Source organism: Triticum urartu, chromosome 2, assembly GCF_003073215.2.
Source record: "Triticum urartu cultivar G1812 chromosome 2, Tu2.1, whole genome shotgun sequence".
NCBI classification, from domain to species: Eukaryota; Viridiplantae; Streptophyta; class Magnoliopsida; order Poales; family Poaceae; genus Triticum; species Triticum urartu.
Window position 1 is genome coordinate 430,795,001 of NC_053023.1, and position 16,592 is coordinate 430,811,592.

A 16,592-nucleotide genomic window follows, 5' to 3' on the forward strand; every position below is an offset into this window, starting at 1 on the left:
CTTTGTGGGCTTAATTCTTGATGGATTAATGCCCATTTTGCACGCTGTATCCTGATAGAGCGGGTTTAGGCTGTTACCACCGTCCATGAGGACTTGCATGAGGTGAAATCCATCAATGATTGGCTCGAGGACTAGTGCGACTGAACCGCCATGACAGATACTGGTCGGATGGTCCCTGCGATCGAAAGTGATCAGGCAGGAAGACCATGGGTTGAACTTTGGGGTGACTGGCTCCATCGCATAGATGTCCCTGAGCGCGCGCTTGCGTTTCCATCTTGGGGATGTGGGTAGCGTATATCATGTTTACCGTTTTGACTTGGGGGGAAACTTCTTCTGTCCCCCTATGTTCGGTGGCCGGGGCTCCTCGTCATCGTCCTCGCTTTGCGACCCCTTCTCCTTGTTCTCGGCATTTAACTTGTCGGCCTGTTTAAAAACCCAACAGTCTCTGTTGGTGTGATTGGCTGGTTTGTCAGGAGTGCCGTGTATCTGGCATGCGCGATCGAGTATGTTGTCCAAGCTGGATGGACCCGAATTGTTCCTTTTGAATGGCTTCTTCCGCTGGCTGGACTTGGAGCCGCTGAATCTGGAGTTGACCGCTGTGTCATCGGTATTATCACCATTGTTTCGACGCTTGTGTCTGTTGTGTCGGGGCTTGCCGTTGCTATTTTTCGCTTCCGTAGTGCCAGGTTCACTTGCACTGTTATTGCTACGGGCTAGCCAGCTATCTTCGACCGTGCAAAAGTGGGTCATAAGTGCCGTAAGGGCTGCCCTGGACTTCAGCTTCTCTTGGCCGAGGTGTCGGGCGAGCCATTCATCCTGGATGTTGTGTTTAAAGGCCGCCAAGACTTCGGCATCCGGACAGTCGACAATCTGGTTCTTTTTAGTTAAGAACCTAGTCCAGAGTTTCCTGGCTGACTCTCCGGGATGTTGAATTATGTGACTTAAGTCATCAACATCCGGAGGCCGAACAGTACCTTGGAAGTTGTCAAGGAAGGCCTCCTCCAAGTCCTCCCAACTGCCGATGGAGTTTTCAGGCAGACTGTTCAACCAGTGCCGGGCTGGTCCTTTGAGTTTTAGTGGGAGGTATTTGATGGCATGGAGATCATCGCCGTGGGCCATATGAATGTGAAGAAGAAAGTCCTCGATCCATACCGCGGGGTCTGTTGTCCCATCGTATGATTCGATATTTACGGGTTTAAACCCTTCTGGGAATTCATGCTCCATTACTTCATCGGTGAAGCAAAGTGGGTGAGCGGCGCCTCTATATCGGGCCACGTCGCGATGTAGCTCGGATGGAGTCCGTCTGTGGTTCTCGGCCCGGGCGTGAGTATGACTATTGCGTCCGGCTAGATAGCCATTATCGCGTGTCGGAGCACGTCCTCGTGATCCATAGATCGATCTGTTTTGACATGCTCTACTGTCCAAGTCCTGCCGTAGGTCATATGTGTGTCCCCCGAGCTGTTTTATCTCTGTCTTTACAGTGAGGTAGGGCAGGCTGGTGTTCGGCTTGAGTTGCCGCTTTATCCCGACCACGTGGTGGTCAGTCAGCCGCATTGCGTGATAATGGTATGGGATCCTACGCCTCGTCATCGAACTGAGGTAGTAATTTGCGCTTCGGGTAACTTTTGGCTGGGCGCTTGAGGCCGTATTCCTCGGCTGCCAGGACATCAGTCCATCTATCGTTGAGCAGATCTTGATCAGCTTGAAGCTGCTACTATTTCTTTTTCAGGCTCCTTGCAATGGCTATTAGCTGGCGCTTGAAGCGCTCCTGCTCGAGAGGTTCCTCAGGCACGATAAAATCCTCGGTGCCGAGGCTCACCTCATCCTCGGAGAGCAGAAGATAATTACTGTCCTCCGAGTCTTCATGCGTGGCCTGTTCATCAGGGCTAACTTGCCCGTCTTCCCGTTGATCTTGTTCGGAAGTTGCCTCAACGGGGTCTTCATTGTCTTCGGCACCGTCCGAAGTGTTATCTTCTCCTGTGCCGGTGTTGCTGTCTTTGCTGCGGCGTGACTTAGAGCGGCGCCGCTGACGCCGGCGCTTTGGTTGTATCTCGGGAGGTTTATCCTCAACTGGATCTTCCTTGTCATCGCCGCTATTCTCTTTTGGTGCATCCACCATGTATACATCATACGAGGAAGTGGTCGTCCAGCGTCCGGTAAATGGTGGGTTTTGGGCCTCTTCTTCTCCGGCATCGTCGTCCATACCGTCGATGTCATCGGAGCCGTAATCGAGCATTTCAGTTAAGTCTTTGACAGTGGCTATTAAGTGGGCTGAGGGTGGGAAGCGAAATTCTCCGTCATCAGCCTCCTTTGCGAACCGGATATAATTCGGTTGTGAGTCCCCCGCTAAGGAGAGTGTTTTTAATGAGTTTAGCACGTCGCCTAAAGGCGAGTGCCGGAAGATGTCCACGGAGCTGAATTCAACGACCGACGCCCGATCAAGCTCGTCGTGCGCGGACGCACGTGCTTCGGAACCTGTACCTGGAAATATGTCCGAGGTTCTGGTAACACAGATCTCACTTGAGGTCGGGTCTGTGTGCGGCTCCAATAGCGCTGAGTCTGCGGCCTCCGTGGCGGGGTTGAGCCTCCCGTCCTCGGATGGCGTGATCTGCTCCGGATCTAGAGTTGGAGCAGTTGCGGGTTTTATCTCCTGGGTGTGGTTCGATGACAGATTTAAGTCATGTTCATCGTGGTGACAGGGAGCCGCTACTGCCGCGGTCTAGAATCCGTCGAAGATTGTGACGCCCTCGATTCAATCGTACACTGATCACACACGCAAATGTATACGATCAAGATCAAGGACTCACGGGAAGATATCACAACACAACTATAGGCACAAATTAAAATAATACAAGCTTTATATTACAAGCCAGGGGCCTCGAGGGCTCGAATACATAAGCTCGAAAACACAAGAGTCAGCGGAAGCAACAATATCTGAGTACAGACATAAGTTAGACAAGTTTGCCTTAAGAAGGCTAGCACAAAAGCAACAACGATCGAAAAGGCAAGGCCTCCTGCCTCGGAGCCTCCTAACTACTGCAAGTCGTCAGCGGTCGTCACGTAGTAGTAGGCATCCTCCGGGTAGTAGTAGTCATCAGTGGCGTCGTCTGGCTCCGAGGGTCCGTCATCTGGTCGCAACAATCGGGTATGGGGGAAAAGAAGTATCAAAGCAACCGTGAGTACTCATCCAAAGTACTCGCAAGACTTACATCAGATCTAAACTAAGTATGCATCTATATCAAAGGAATGGGTTGTATCTGTGGACTAAACTGCAGAATGCCATAAAGGAAGGGGAAAGCCTAGCCTATCGAAGACTAGCATCTTCTGGAAACCACCATCTTGCAGCAACAGGAGGGAGTAGAGTAGCATAAAGTAAAGTAGCAGTAATGTTATCAATCTCGGCCAGAGATCCTTTCTCGACTCCCTGCGAGAAAGCAATCCCAGAGCCATACTATCCATTCATCATATCCATTTCTCATGTCCATCCATTTCTCATCACAATCCATTTCTCATCATAAGTATCCAGTTCTAGTTGTATCGATCGGGATACAACTCCAAGTGTCTGTTACCGTAGGACAGGCTATCGATAGATGTTTTGTTCCCTGCAGTGGTGCACCAACTTACCCACCACGCTTGATTAACTCCGGCCGGACACACTTTCCTGGGTCATGCCCGGCCTCGGCCAAACAATACGCCGCAACCCGACCTAGGCTTAATAGAGAGGTCAGCACGCCGGACTAAACCTATGCCCCCAGGGGTCATGGGCCATCTCCCGGGAACTCCTGCATGTTGCGTGGGCGGACAGTGAGCAGACCTAGCTACCTCCTTCAAAAAGGTAGGTGCTTACCAGTCCAACCCGGCGCGCGCCGCTCAGTCGCTGACGTCTATTAAGTTTTGGCTGATGTATACGACGCAGAACGCCCATACAATGCTCACGTGGTGGTTAGTGCTATCAGGCCAGAGGCCCCTCGGATCAAATATCCAAACCGTAGTGGATTAGGAGCACGCGGTAACGAGTAGAGACTCACGATCGATGTGACCCTGTCGCCCCATCTCGAGTACTTGCGGCAAGGGCTAAGAATGCCCAGCCACGCCTCGTAAGTATCTCGCGGGAACCCTCCAGGTCAACCCGACTCCACATCACTCGCAATTAAGCTCGCGCGGGTACCCCTCAGGGCCGACCCATCTTTAGTAACATGGCTCAGTGCAAAGTCATAGTAACCATAATAACACTACAAGAAATATGTCAACTTGCGACCATCACTATTGATTACTGAAAGGTCATTGTTTTTCATTTGTGACCTTTTTTTGACCAAAAACAGAAGGTTAAAAGCTGGCGGTCATAAACTGAAATTAACGACCTTCTTTATGAAAAGGTCGTGGAATTCCATGACCAAAACAAAAGATCACTAGTTCAACGACCTTCTATTTTGGTCGCTAGCTCTCTGCCCAGGCCACGTTGGATCCGACGTGGCGAGCTGACGTGACAAAATTGCGACCAAATGAAAAGGTCGTTGATAAGATTCAGCCCGGTCCAATTCGGTGTCTATATGGGCCGAGCCCATTAATTCAGCCCATTTATTAGTTATTTGCTGCTAAAAATTTTAGCTACCTGGCCTGACCCAACAATTCGGACTTTTTAATTTCTTTGCCTAGCCCTTTTAACGGCGGAATTTCTTTTTGGTTTTGTATTTTTCTGGGCCATTTCTTTGCTGGGCCTCTCACGTTTTCCCCTGAGAAATAATTGTCCAATATATATTGGGCTGGGCCGAAATAATTGATCCAATTCAAAAAAATTATTATGCCATTGAAATTACAACACATCACACTACACGCTATCTTGGGCCTAGCCCAGTTCCGATACATTTTCAAAGCAATGTGAAGGGTATCGTAGCCCAAAATATAATATTTCTAATATTACAACCATTCATTCTAGCAGTACATATCTTCACATCCAAGGAACCAATAAGTGCCGAACAAAACTATTCTACAGCAAAGAAAAAAATAGATGATAAGACATCACAGAAGTTCCTATTGTCCTCCTCCTTCAACATTTGAAAACCTTTACCTGGCGTACATAGACATACATGATTAGTTGAGGATGAATAGGCAACTGACATTTACACGTTTACACATGGGTATATACAATAAGGATGCTAACCACGAATAAGAACTAATACAATGACTTAGTTGAGGACAATGGATACAGATCTCCCAAATTCACCAAAAACAAGATAGAATAAAGAATAACAAAAGTAACAGGTATTTAGCGAATAGCAGTCTCAAGGTGTTCTTGCGACATGTGGTTGCCGTATATGGAGTCGTAATATACTCATGGATTAATAATCTACAGCAGGAAGTGTTTTTTCAGCATAACAGTTGCTTAGTTATTCATGAAGTCATAAGTGTTTATCACCAACTCTCCTCATACTAAATTTACATTGAACAAGAAAGGAATCAGTACCATATGACCAACTCTGCTACAGTTATAGTGCCCTCCACATGTTTATGTAAATTTACATTGAACAAGAAAGGAATCAGTATCGTATCTCTTAATTCGTTGTTGCACATCTAGCAAGAACAGATCAATGCACAGACCTAATAAGCAAACATCACAACATGGCATGATATCTGACCCTAATCGACTGGATCAAAAAATTAAGATCGCAAGACCATTGTCTCACACCCAGAAGCGAGCATTTTCTCGGAACAACCAAAAGCGTACCTACAACGAAACTGGGACGCCTAGATTTTGGGCTGGCAAAATTTCAGACTTATCAGCAGCATCACATGACATCAAATTGGCACGACTTCCCAGGAACCCAAGCAGAGCCGGGCATCGCCAATGGGAGGTAGGAAATGTTGGGAATCATAAACCAGAGAAAAGGGGGACACAGGAGGATCCGCGGACCTGCTTGTAGTTGAAATTGTTTGAGCGCCTGGAGCCCTCCTTATCTAAGAATCTTATACTAGCATTTTGCAGGTTTGGTACAAAGGCTGTGCTTCAATACCTTCAAAATCTGTTTGGGAAGAAGAAAAAATTAGTAACATTTCAATTCCTCTGTTTTAAATACTCCTACAGTTTACTATCCTATGTTGTTGACCCATAATAAAGAAACCAGATAATCAGCTATATCACCAGTGCTCATTTTGTTAGTTAATGAAAACTATGCTGAGAGACTAGTTGTGCCATCTCCCATCCATAGTACTGCTCGAGAATATATTAGAGACATGTATATATTTTGTTACTGTAGTTTCATGCTGTGTCTGGTGAAGAGTGTTCAAAATTGTGGTCAAGACTTAATATAGCTGCAGTACCATCAACCCGCTGGACTACCGTGAAAAGAAACACTACAACCAACTGGGCATAATATGAATGAGGTGGGCATTACCGAAGATATCAGCTTCTTTCATTTTCTCCTTGATTTCTTTTGACAACTGCGCAACCTCTTCAGACTGCAAAATCAACAGGAACGCAGGAAATTTAGCTTAAGCCATATCAGCCTCTGACAGAAAAATGAGCATTCATCACACACTGTCTAAATACCTGAGGGACCTCGGAGACAGATATTGCGATAGCAGCCTTGGCATCCTCGTCGGTGAGGCGTTTGAGCACCCCCTGGATTTTCCGCTCGCACTCCACGATGAGCCTGTCTATCATGTCCTCAAGCTCCCTGTCGAAATTCTCCGACCCCTTTGCTTTTACTTCTTCATAGCTAACAAGAGTTCAGGAAGTCAACAGACAAACACCAATCTAGTAGTGCATTGGAAGAAAAAATTACTGAAGTTAGCTAAACATGTTGTGCTGCATAACAGATGTAGTAGTCATGTGAAAAAATTACTGCAACTAGCTAAACATGATGTGCCGCATAACAACTAGCTAAAAAGTTTCATTTAGTGTGTGTGCTCAGTCAAGAAAAACATTACAAGTAATTAATCACTACTCCAAAACAAGCAAACATGCTACTCATGCATGACAATATTTGTGTCAAAGAGTTTCTGCAAGAAGTTACTCCTAATGCTACTGATGAAAAACTACTCCTAATGGACTGCTGCAGCTATACTGCAAGAAGTTACAGCTATACTCCATGTACTACACCATCACAAGGAAACAATTCCTTCAGTGTGAGTAGTTGCAGTACTGATGTCCAGGAGTACTCCAATTCATCTTTTAAAAGAATGTTCAAGCACTGACTGAAAAGGAGTGCAAAAGGAGATACAATACTCGGCTGTACTCCAGTGGAGAGCATCATAAGAGGAGTACTCAGCTGTAGCTAATGCAACATGATGGGAGCCCAAAAGAAAACAAAGATAATGGCTGAAAAATTTACTCTAGTTTATACTCCTATTTTAGCATTACAGATTATACCTAATGCAACATCATGGCAGCTGATGTCTAGGAGTATTTGCAAATCATACAAATGATGCAATATCATGGAGTAGGATAACATGTTTTACCATCGCAGATTCATACCAATATTTGCGCGGCAAGTTTAGCGTCTAACCAAACACCCTCTTACAAGCAGAAATGTATTCACTTATATACAGTGTATTTGCAGTGCATATGAATTTATAGAGCTCTCAAACAGAGCCAGACGGAGTGGGAAGAGAAGGTAGGACGAACCTTGCGAGCAGTGCAGCAACGGCGGTGGATCTGGGTTGCACGGCGGCGCAGCACCTCATAGCGGAAGTCGTCAAGGACGTCATCGGCGTGGTACATGGTAGTCTTGAGGTCCACTCGCGGGTGGCGGGGTCGGGCGGGCCGAGGTCACGGATGTCTTCCTTGGTGGTGGGGATCATGTTGATGCTGACGCTCTCCAGCGGCTCGATCACGTCCTTGTACACCTTGTCCTGCCCTTGCACAGACACCTCCTGCACCCCCCAACACACATCCATTCATTCAGCATCGTCACCAAGTGTATGCATGCGTATGGAGCAGAGCAGAGCAGAGGATTCATGGAGCAGTACTGCCATCCGAAAGGGTAAACGAAGGAGTAGCCGGCCTTCCTGTCGATGACCGGCAAGGGTTGAGTTGTATATGGTAGTGGATGGCTGATGTATAACCGTAGGTACTGAACCACAAAATAAAGCATCAATGTCAAGAGCAACATGGATAACGCTGGATACATGGAGAACAGTACAACTTGTAAAATCAAAGTTGATAAGTATACATGCTATATAACTCAGAATCAAATGTACATAGTATCGGCGTAACAGCCTTTTTTGTTCTGTTTGACGGAAACTGAAATTTACTGCTACATTTTTGAAGTTAGAGCTGAACCGTCTTGTAGGAACAGAAAAAGAAAAAACAGAGCTGATTCTGAATCTGAGCATGCTACACCAACTAGACACATTTCCAGGCAGGCATTTCGAATCTGAATGCACCAGTGATACCTTTCTTTTTCTTTTCTTTTGCAGATATGGTCATCTTGAAGTGCAGACTTATAGTTACAATTTGCTGATGTTGTTGAAACCAACTTGATAAGCATTTCGACACATATTAGTTGCAGTTTTCGACACATTTCCCGTTTGGAAGCAAAGCAAACAGAACCAATCAAGCACAACATAGAGCTCCAAGTAGGAACAGGACCGACTCTAACATAACAAATTGCAGGCAAGCAAAAGAGTGGGGCTAAGATAATCATTCACCTCTCCCGGAGCAAACCACGAGCAAGCACGACGCCAGTAGAACCGCCTTGAGCAACCCGCGACGCTCCATGCCCTGAAACCCCAGACAGAGAATCAGAACAAACTCCAGCATAACTCCCGCCAATCTTGGCAGAGGAGCCGGGCCGCCGGGGAATTGCCTTACCGGGGGCCCGAATCGAATCCGCCGGCGATCCACCCCAACACTCTGCGCCGCGCGATCGCTGGACAGACCAGTGGGCCTGGGGGAGCGCCAGTGCGCGATCCGCCACGACGTCGAACACCTCCTCCTCCAGCTCACCGCCGGCGCCGTCCTCCTCCCTGAGTGGAGTCCTGCGACAAACCCATCCCATCCATGAAAAAAGCGTGAACATGCATCAGGTCAGGGAAGGGAATGGAGGACATTCAGAGGGCGGGGGCGGACCTGGATGGCGCCGGCTGCTGCTGCTTGTCCTTGACGAAGGAGCGGCGTCCCAGGCAGCTCCACTCCATGGCGCCAGGTGCCCTTGACGACGGCGCGAATCCGGTCATTCTGGCCGCCGTCTCCCCACGCACATACGCTCGAGATTTTGAGTGGGGATGGAGCAGGCCGGTGCGCCGTCCAGGCCCATGGCGACCGTGGCGTGGTGGATCTTGGAAGGAGAAGAGACGAGGTGAGGAGGTGTGTGTCATGGTGGATCCCGGAGGTGGGTTGGGTGAGGACGGAAGGTTGGGTTGCGGGTGGGCGGATTTGGCCGGAGGTGAGGACGGAGCTGGTCGCGAGCAGGAGATCGAGGCTTGGGCATCCGGGCGCGGATTGGAGATGAATCGGTGGTAGGGAGGGCGCGGATCCGGAAGCAACGCGGTGGATCTGGCTGCCGCCTCCCGCCTCACCTGCTGCTGCTCGACCGGGGAGAGAAGGTGAGGAGGGGGTTTCAGGGCGGTGGTGTGGGGGAGGGCGTAGGCCGGCGGCGGCGATGTGGGTGGGAATCGAGAAAGGAAGAGGTGGGTGGCGGCTGCGCGAGGGAAGGGGAGGGGAGCTAGGGTTAGCTATGCGAGAGAGAGAGGGGTGGATCGCTAGGGTTAGCTGAGAGAGTGGAGGGGTGGATGGACGGATGTTTGCCGTGTCACTGATCCATGCCACAGCTGGTTCCACCAATCAAAATTAAGCATTTGTTGTTTTTTCTCTTATAGTTTGTACCCTTTTATTCAGGCAAACATTTAACCTCTTATAGTTAGTTCAAATAAACCAATATTTGGTACATGTGTGTATTTAGGCATGACAAACAATGTTGATTTGGGAGGTTTTCATTTTCTTTGCTTAAAAGAACCATTTTTCATTTTCTGAGTGACCAAAATGTGTTTTTTTTGTGAAGGACCTACCATATGTTTGTTGCAAAATTGGACCAAATCATTTTTCTAAAATACTAGGCCATATTTAATGCACAATTGACCAAATGGTTGGGTGTAAAAAGTTTTGGTCCACCTCTGGTAAAAAAGACAAATTTCCGCCGATTCAGTTGGAAGCGGGTCAAATTTGAACTGCAGCTGCCTCATAGTTTGCTATTTATTTTTTTCTAAAAATTATTTCTAGGTACATAAGTATCTATTTAATCAGAGAAATATCAAAAGTTTTTCAAGATTCAACCACTAGCTAGGAACGGTCAAGCCCACCGTTTTGACCGCATTTTGAAATGGGCATAAAAAATTCAAAAAAATCAAAAAATTGGAAAACCTTCGCATTGTGTCATTATATGTGACCAAGTTTCCAGAAAAAATAATAAACTTGTAATACGGAAATTATTTTTAAAAAGTGTTCTCAGAAATGAGTTGTCATGCGTGAAAATTCATGGCTTTCAAGCCAAATGATCAATCTTATGGCCACATTCATGGCATAGTTTGTTCAAATGATCTCATATTATGCACAAGGGTGCATCTTGGAATTCCAAACAATGTTGATTTGGGAGGTTTTCATTTTCTTTGCTCAAAAGAACCATTTTTCATTTTCTGAGTGACCAAAATGTGTTTTTTGTGAAGGACCTACCATATGTTTCTTACAAAATTGGACCAAATCATTTTTATAAAATACTAGGCCATATTTAATGCACAATTGACCAAATGGTTGGGTGTAAAAAGTTTTGATCCACCTCTGGTAAAAAGACAAATTACCGCCGATTCAGCTGGAAGCGGGTCAAATTTGAACTGCAGTTGCCTCATAGTTTGCTATTTATTTTTTCCAAAAATCATTTCTAGGTACATAAGTATCTATTTAATTAGAGAAACATCAAAAGTTTTCCAAGATTGAACCACTAGCTAGGAATGGTCAAGCCCGCCGTTTTGACCGCATTTTGAAACGGGCATAAAAATTTCAAAAAAAATCAAAAAATTGGAAAACCTTCGCATTGTGTCATTATATGTGACCAAGTTTCCAGGAAAAATAATAAACTTGTAATACGGCAATTATTTTTAAAAAGTGTTCTCAGAAATGTACTATCATGCATGAAGATTCAGGGCTTTCAAGCTAAATGATCAATCTTATGGCCACATTCATGGCATAGTTTGTTCAAATGATCTCATATTGTGCACAAGGGTGCATCTTGGAATTCCAAACAATGTTGCCTAAGGGAGTTTTCATTTTCTTTGCACGGAGAATACATTTTTCATTTTCCAAGTGCCCGAAATGAGTTTTTTTGTGAAGGCCCTACCATATATTTGTTGTAAAATTGGACCAAATCAATTTTCTAAAATACTAGGCCATATTTAATGCACAATTGACAAAATGGTTGGGCGTCAAAAGTTTTGATCCACCTCTGATGAAAAAGATAAATTCCCGCCGATTCAGGTGGAAGCGGGTCAAATTTGAACTGCAGCTGCCTCATAGTTTACTATTTATTTTTTCCAAAAATCATTTATAGTTACATAAGTACCTATTTAATCATAAATACATGGTTTGGTGACGATACGTCGAGGTTTGGGCGGTGGTCGAGGCCCCCAACTCTAGAGCGCGTAAACTCGCATGCCCGCCGCGTGGTCACCGCGTGACCGTGGCGTTGCCATGTGTTCTGGGCAGTCTAGGCATGTCTAGTGGGTTGGGCACTCCCAAGGTAGGTGCTAGGAAGAAAATAACAACATAATATTCTCATGAGGAGACCGATTGATGCTCAAACATGAATTAGCAGCCAAGTGTTTGATTAGAGGTACGGGAAATGTACGTGGCTAATGGGCGTGAGTTTTGGCTGGGGATGATCAGTTACTAAGAAGACCGTCTTCACAAATTTTCAGCTCAAAAGGAGGAGCCTAGGTGGTACTTGCTTTGCAAACTACCACATTGGACATAAATACAAATGTTGAAGCTCAGCTCAAAATAATGAATGGATTGAGCTGGCATTTGGTGGAAGATGGTTATTTGGGCATAGGAAAGCACTGTAGAAAATGGATACTATTTGGACATGCCAAAATGGTACTTCCTTCACAAACTGTTATTCTGAATAAAATAGGAAAATGAATATTTTTGAATTATTTTTCAACTAGGCAAGGAAGGTTTTTTTACATATTTGACGAAGATATGACCCAAAGAATTTATGAGATTTTTTAGGAATTTTGTGAATGACAGAAATATAGGTTGCTTCACAACCTAGGGCAAAGACTGCCACATGGACATGACACATAGGCAAAACTGATGAGGTGGCGCCTAGTCATAGCAACCCACCACAATTTACAAGGTTATGACCATCTATATTGGTCATGATCAGCTAGAAATATGGCAGCAGACCAGTGCTATCTACTTTATGACCATTTTGTGTAAGAAAATTACGACCTTTCTGACCAAAATGGTCGTTATAGTTTAGGGTTTGGAGCCCCCCGAACAGCTTTTGACCAATTGGTCTGAAATGGTCATAGATCTATGACCAATTCTTCCAGGGTCACTAACAGAAGGTCACTAGTTGACATATTTCTTATAGTGTAACTGTGTGTCTAACACCAAGGGGAAAACCCGAGGAATCACCCCCGGTGAATTCTACTCGATGTTGTCATCAAGGTGAACGTAAGAGGATCCACCCTCGAGGTTCACATTTGATGGGTTGCACGACAGAGTCGTAAGAAAGTGGTTAAGGAGGAAATCACCCTCGATGACCTCGACCGTATAGCTACACTATGGAGATCTCATCAGGAGTGATGTAAGAGGTTCCACCCTCGGCACTCGATGGTAGGTCTGCAGAGTCGTACAACTAGGGGGGTGATGTGAAGTGTCGGGGCCTGAACGTCGATCACGTTGATCGAGTCATCGAACATAAAGCGAGGCAACTGGGACAAGGTGGGGTCACTGATAGATCTCTAACCAACCTATACTAAGCAGTTTAGGACAAGCAGGTAAGGTATGAAAGCAGGTAACAACAACAGGCTATGCATAAGAGTAGGATCATACAGAAAGCAGTAGCAGTTCTAATGCAAGCATGAGAGGGAAAGAAATGGGCGATATCGGAATGCTCAAGGAGGGTTTGCTTGCCTGGTTGCTCTGGCAAGGAGGGGGGTCGTCGTCAACGTAGTCGATCACATGGGCTGCATCGGTCTCGGGGTCTACCGGAGAGAAGAGGGGGAAGAAACAATAAATATAAAGCAAACAAAGTATCACAAAGCATAACATGGCAATATGCTGTGCTGGGTGTGACCTACGTATGGCTACGCGATACAGGTGAAGGAGGAAATCAACCGGGAATGTTTTCCCAGTTCCGGACCTGTGTCAGACAAATGACCGGAGGGGGAAAGTTCCATGTTCAGATAGTTAGAGGCATCTGACAGGAAAACGAATCGTGTATTCGGATTCGCCTCGTTGTTCTTAGCAACTTTCATATAGAAAACATTTTCATCCGAGCTACAATTATTTTTCTACGATTTTTCAAAGATTTAAAGATTTTCTAGGATATTTTTATTTAATCTAATCCAGATTTGACCAAGACAAATTGACTAGTCAAAAAGGGAGGATGTGGCCCACATGCCATTGGCACATAATTTAATTGATGGCTAAACTAAAATGGAGGGGTTTAAATTAACATAGGGGGCCACATGACATAGGCTAGCAATTATCCTAAGTAGTACTAATTAGTCTAACTACTCTGACCACTAAGTATTTAATCAACCTAAACTAATCAGGGCCAGCCCCATTTGGCAGTGAGCCAGCCCTGCCTCCCACGCACACACACAACACACTCACGCACACCATGTTACACACACACATTGCACGCAGACAGCACACATACCCATGGCCATGACCAGCAGCGGTAGCAACCAGAGCAGCTTGCAAGGCGGCACAGCGGCGCTACCAAGCAGCAACAGCAGCAAGCAAAAGCAGAGCTGCAGTGCCGAGCAGTAGTGCAAGAGCAGCAGTAGCACTAGGCTGCAGCACGCATAGCAGCAGCTACGACAGCAGGCGGCGATGTCAGTGGCGCAGCAGGAGCACGGGCGCGGCCCAGGCGGCGGGATCGCGAGCAGGCGCGCGGGGTAGCAGCAACGCGTGGGCAGGCTAGCGGGGCGCCGTAGCGGGCGCGAGCAGCTGCGGGCGCGGCGGACTGGGGCGGTGGCCACGCGGCGGTCGTGCAGGGGCGAGGGGAGCGAACACAGGGCCCGGGCGACGACGGGTGCAAGGGCGTGCGGCCACGGGCAGGGGGGCGTGGCCACGGCGCGTGCGCGTACGCTGAAGCTCGTACGCGGCCAGGGTAGAGGACGACCGAGCTCAGGGACGATGACAAACAGCGACGAATCAAAGGGGAAAGGGGGGAATCAGCCAAGGAGCTCACCGTGGAGCTTGTGGACGAGGTCAAGAGTTGCAGGGGTGGCCGGATGCGTCAAGCTCGACAACAAGATGCGACGGCGTGGCGGAAACCATCTCGATCCCGAGCGTATGTAGGCAAAGGAGTCGATGATGGCGGAGCTCCTGGAGAACCTCCTGATCGCCGGGGAGGCCAGTGGCCACGAGGATGGCGACGGTGCGTCGACGAGAGCTCGGGAGCGAGCGAAATCGAGAGGGAGAGGACGAGCAAGAGGATAAGTGAGGGATAGGGTTTGTCTACAGGGTCGGGAGCGGTCTTATCCTCATCGGGGGTGTACCGGATGGTCGACACGGCGGCAACAACGGCCAGGGCAGCGTGGATGTGCTCCACGCACAGGTTCTCTGCCTCCTGTAGGTGAGGATGAGGATAAGGGAGAGATGGGCTGGGCCTAGGTTCTGTAGCACTAGAGCCCAAGCGCATGGCACCCTTTTTTCTTTTTTTATTTGCTTATGCCTTTCGCTATTGTTTCTATTTAAATGAGCTAGCAAACAATTTTCGTTAATTGTGAAACTTTGCACATAAATCAAACACAACAATACTAGATGGCACAAAAAGTTTGGGGCCATTTGGAGTTGTCTAACGGTTTTTGGAAATTGAAAAGGCAAATTTAATTGCTGCCGGACCACTCAAATAATGCCCAGGGGCATTTGGGAATTTAGGTGAGGTTGTTTACAACATTACAAATACTTAGAGAATAATTTCCAAATAATGAACTATTTTGATTGCATGACAGAAGAAGTAAATATTTGACATGCAATTCAAATTGGAATTTGGCTTCGATTTTGGACAAGTGGAAAATTAGCTTAGTGTTCACAATGACATGACCACCATTAGAGGGAGATCACTGTAGCATGATTCTCGGGGTGTTACAAATCTCCTCCACTACAAGAAATCTCGTCCCGAGATTTAGGAGGTAGAGTTAGGGGGAAATGATTGGTTACGAAATTCTAACGGATCTTTCGGCCTTGGTTGCTCTTCTCGAAGAAGCTGATCCCTTGTGTTCATGTCTTCATTTCTCTGCTTCAGGTCACCATGATGAAGTTGTCGTCCTTCCTTTAGGATCTTCACCGTACTTACGAAAAGATAAGAGGGAAGCTCTATAAGGATTAATTCTAACAAGATTGAGTATCGGACGGTTAACTTAGGGGAAGAAGCATAAAGTATCTCTTGAGTTGATTACCAGGAACACACCGAGAGCATTATAAGAGGGTACGAAGGTTTCAAATGTTTAAGCAATCATTCGATGCCTGAAGTAGAGTGTGAAGGGGGGTTAGAGCAACGGAATAAGTATTTCATCTGATACCAGAACAGATCACAAGAAGGTGGCTCATGAATCACATACGAAGCCAAGCGTGAGGAACCATTTTGGAAGACAGGGATGTACAGGAGAGTCAGGTTTCGATCATGTAGAACTGTGGTTTATGGGCCCACCATGTGGGTTAAAAGTAGAAAGGGGCCAATAGCAAGGCATGTCAGATGATAGACTGTTAGGTATGTTGCCAACAACGTTGGTACCAAGGGCGAGGGACGAAGAGAACTATTTTCATGCTCGTTGAAAGAGGCGGACCAATAGGCAAAGTTCTCGTCCATCGGTGGTTACGGAATGTCAACATCAATAATAACAAGGTCTTACTAACAAATTGTACACCGAGGTGTTTACATAAGCAGGGAACTATTACTGCTTAGATCATATAGATCACAAGAAAGGTTAAACAAAACAATGGAAAGGAAAATGTGGTTATTAGTTTAACCAGCGCAGTGGAAAGAAAAAGGTGCTTATACAAAAGTATTAGAGTATATGCTTCCCAAGAACAAACAAAGCATGATATACATGACAGGACATCAAGTACTTATCCATTTAATTAATGGGGTAAGGAGAATCATGAATTCGATTGGTATCCTGAAACGGCTCAGAATGTCGATGATGATCACGACACATTTGTTGAGAGATTTCATGAAGATGTAATCAATCGGCGATGACATCAAGTCAAAGGAATGATAAAGTGAAAGGTTATTGGAACCATGGGTACAACACAAACTCGAAATCAAGCTTGTTGTTTAAGGCGAAACGATATGACGAGGAAGATCGACGTAAGCTTAGCTCATTGTCGAAGATTGTGCTTCGGGAAGAAAGGACCA

At 46.4% G+C, this 16,592-nt stretch overlaps 1 protein-coding gene across 2 annotated transcripts; it reads right to left on the reverse strand.

Moving 5' to 3' along the window:
* Positions 1-4,777: 4,777 nt before the first annotated feature.
* Positions 4,778-9,712, reverse strand: LOC125537679. 2 transcript variants are annotated; one of them, XM_048701001.1, is made up of 9 exons: positions 9,071-9,712; positions 8,813-8,979; positions 8,650-8,722; positions 7,969-8,072; positions 7,625-7,872; positions 6,548-6,716; positions 6,393-6,456; positions 5,726-6,020; positions 4,778-5,068 (listed from the first exon to the last, which is right to left on the reverse strand). In XM_048701001.1, exons 3-8 carry the CDS (start codon positions 8,717-8,719, stop codon positions 5,965-5,967), a joined length of 711 nt encoding a protein of 236 aa, XP_048556958.1. In that variant the 5' UTR covers positions 8,720-8,722; positions 8,813-8,979; positions 9,071-9,712; the 3' UTR covers positions 4,778-5,068; positions 5,726-5,964. The 2 variants fall into 2 exon arrangements, with proteins under 2 accessions (XP_048556958.1, XP_048556956.1); XM_048700999.1 differs by having other exon boundaries at positions 5,912-6,020; positions 9,071-9,711.
* Positions 9,713-16,592: the final 6,880 nt, after the last annotated feature.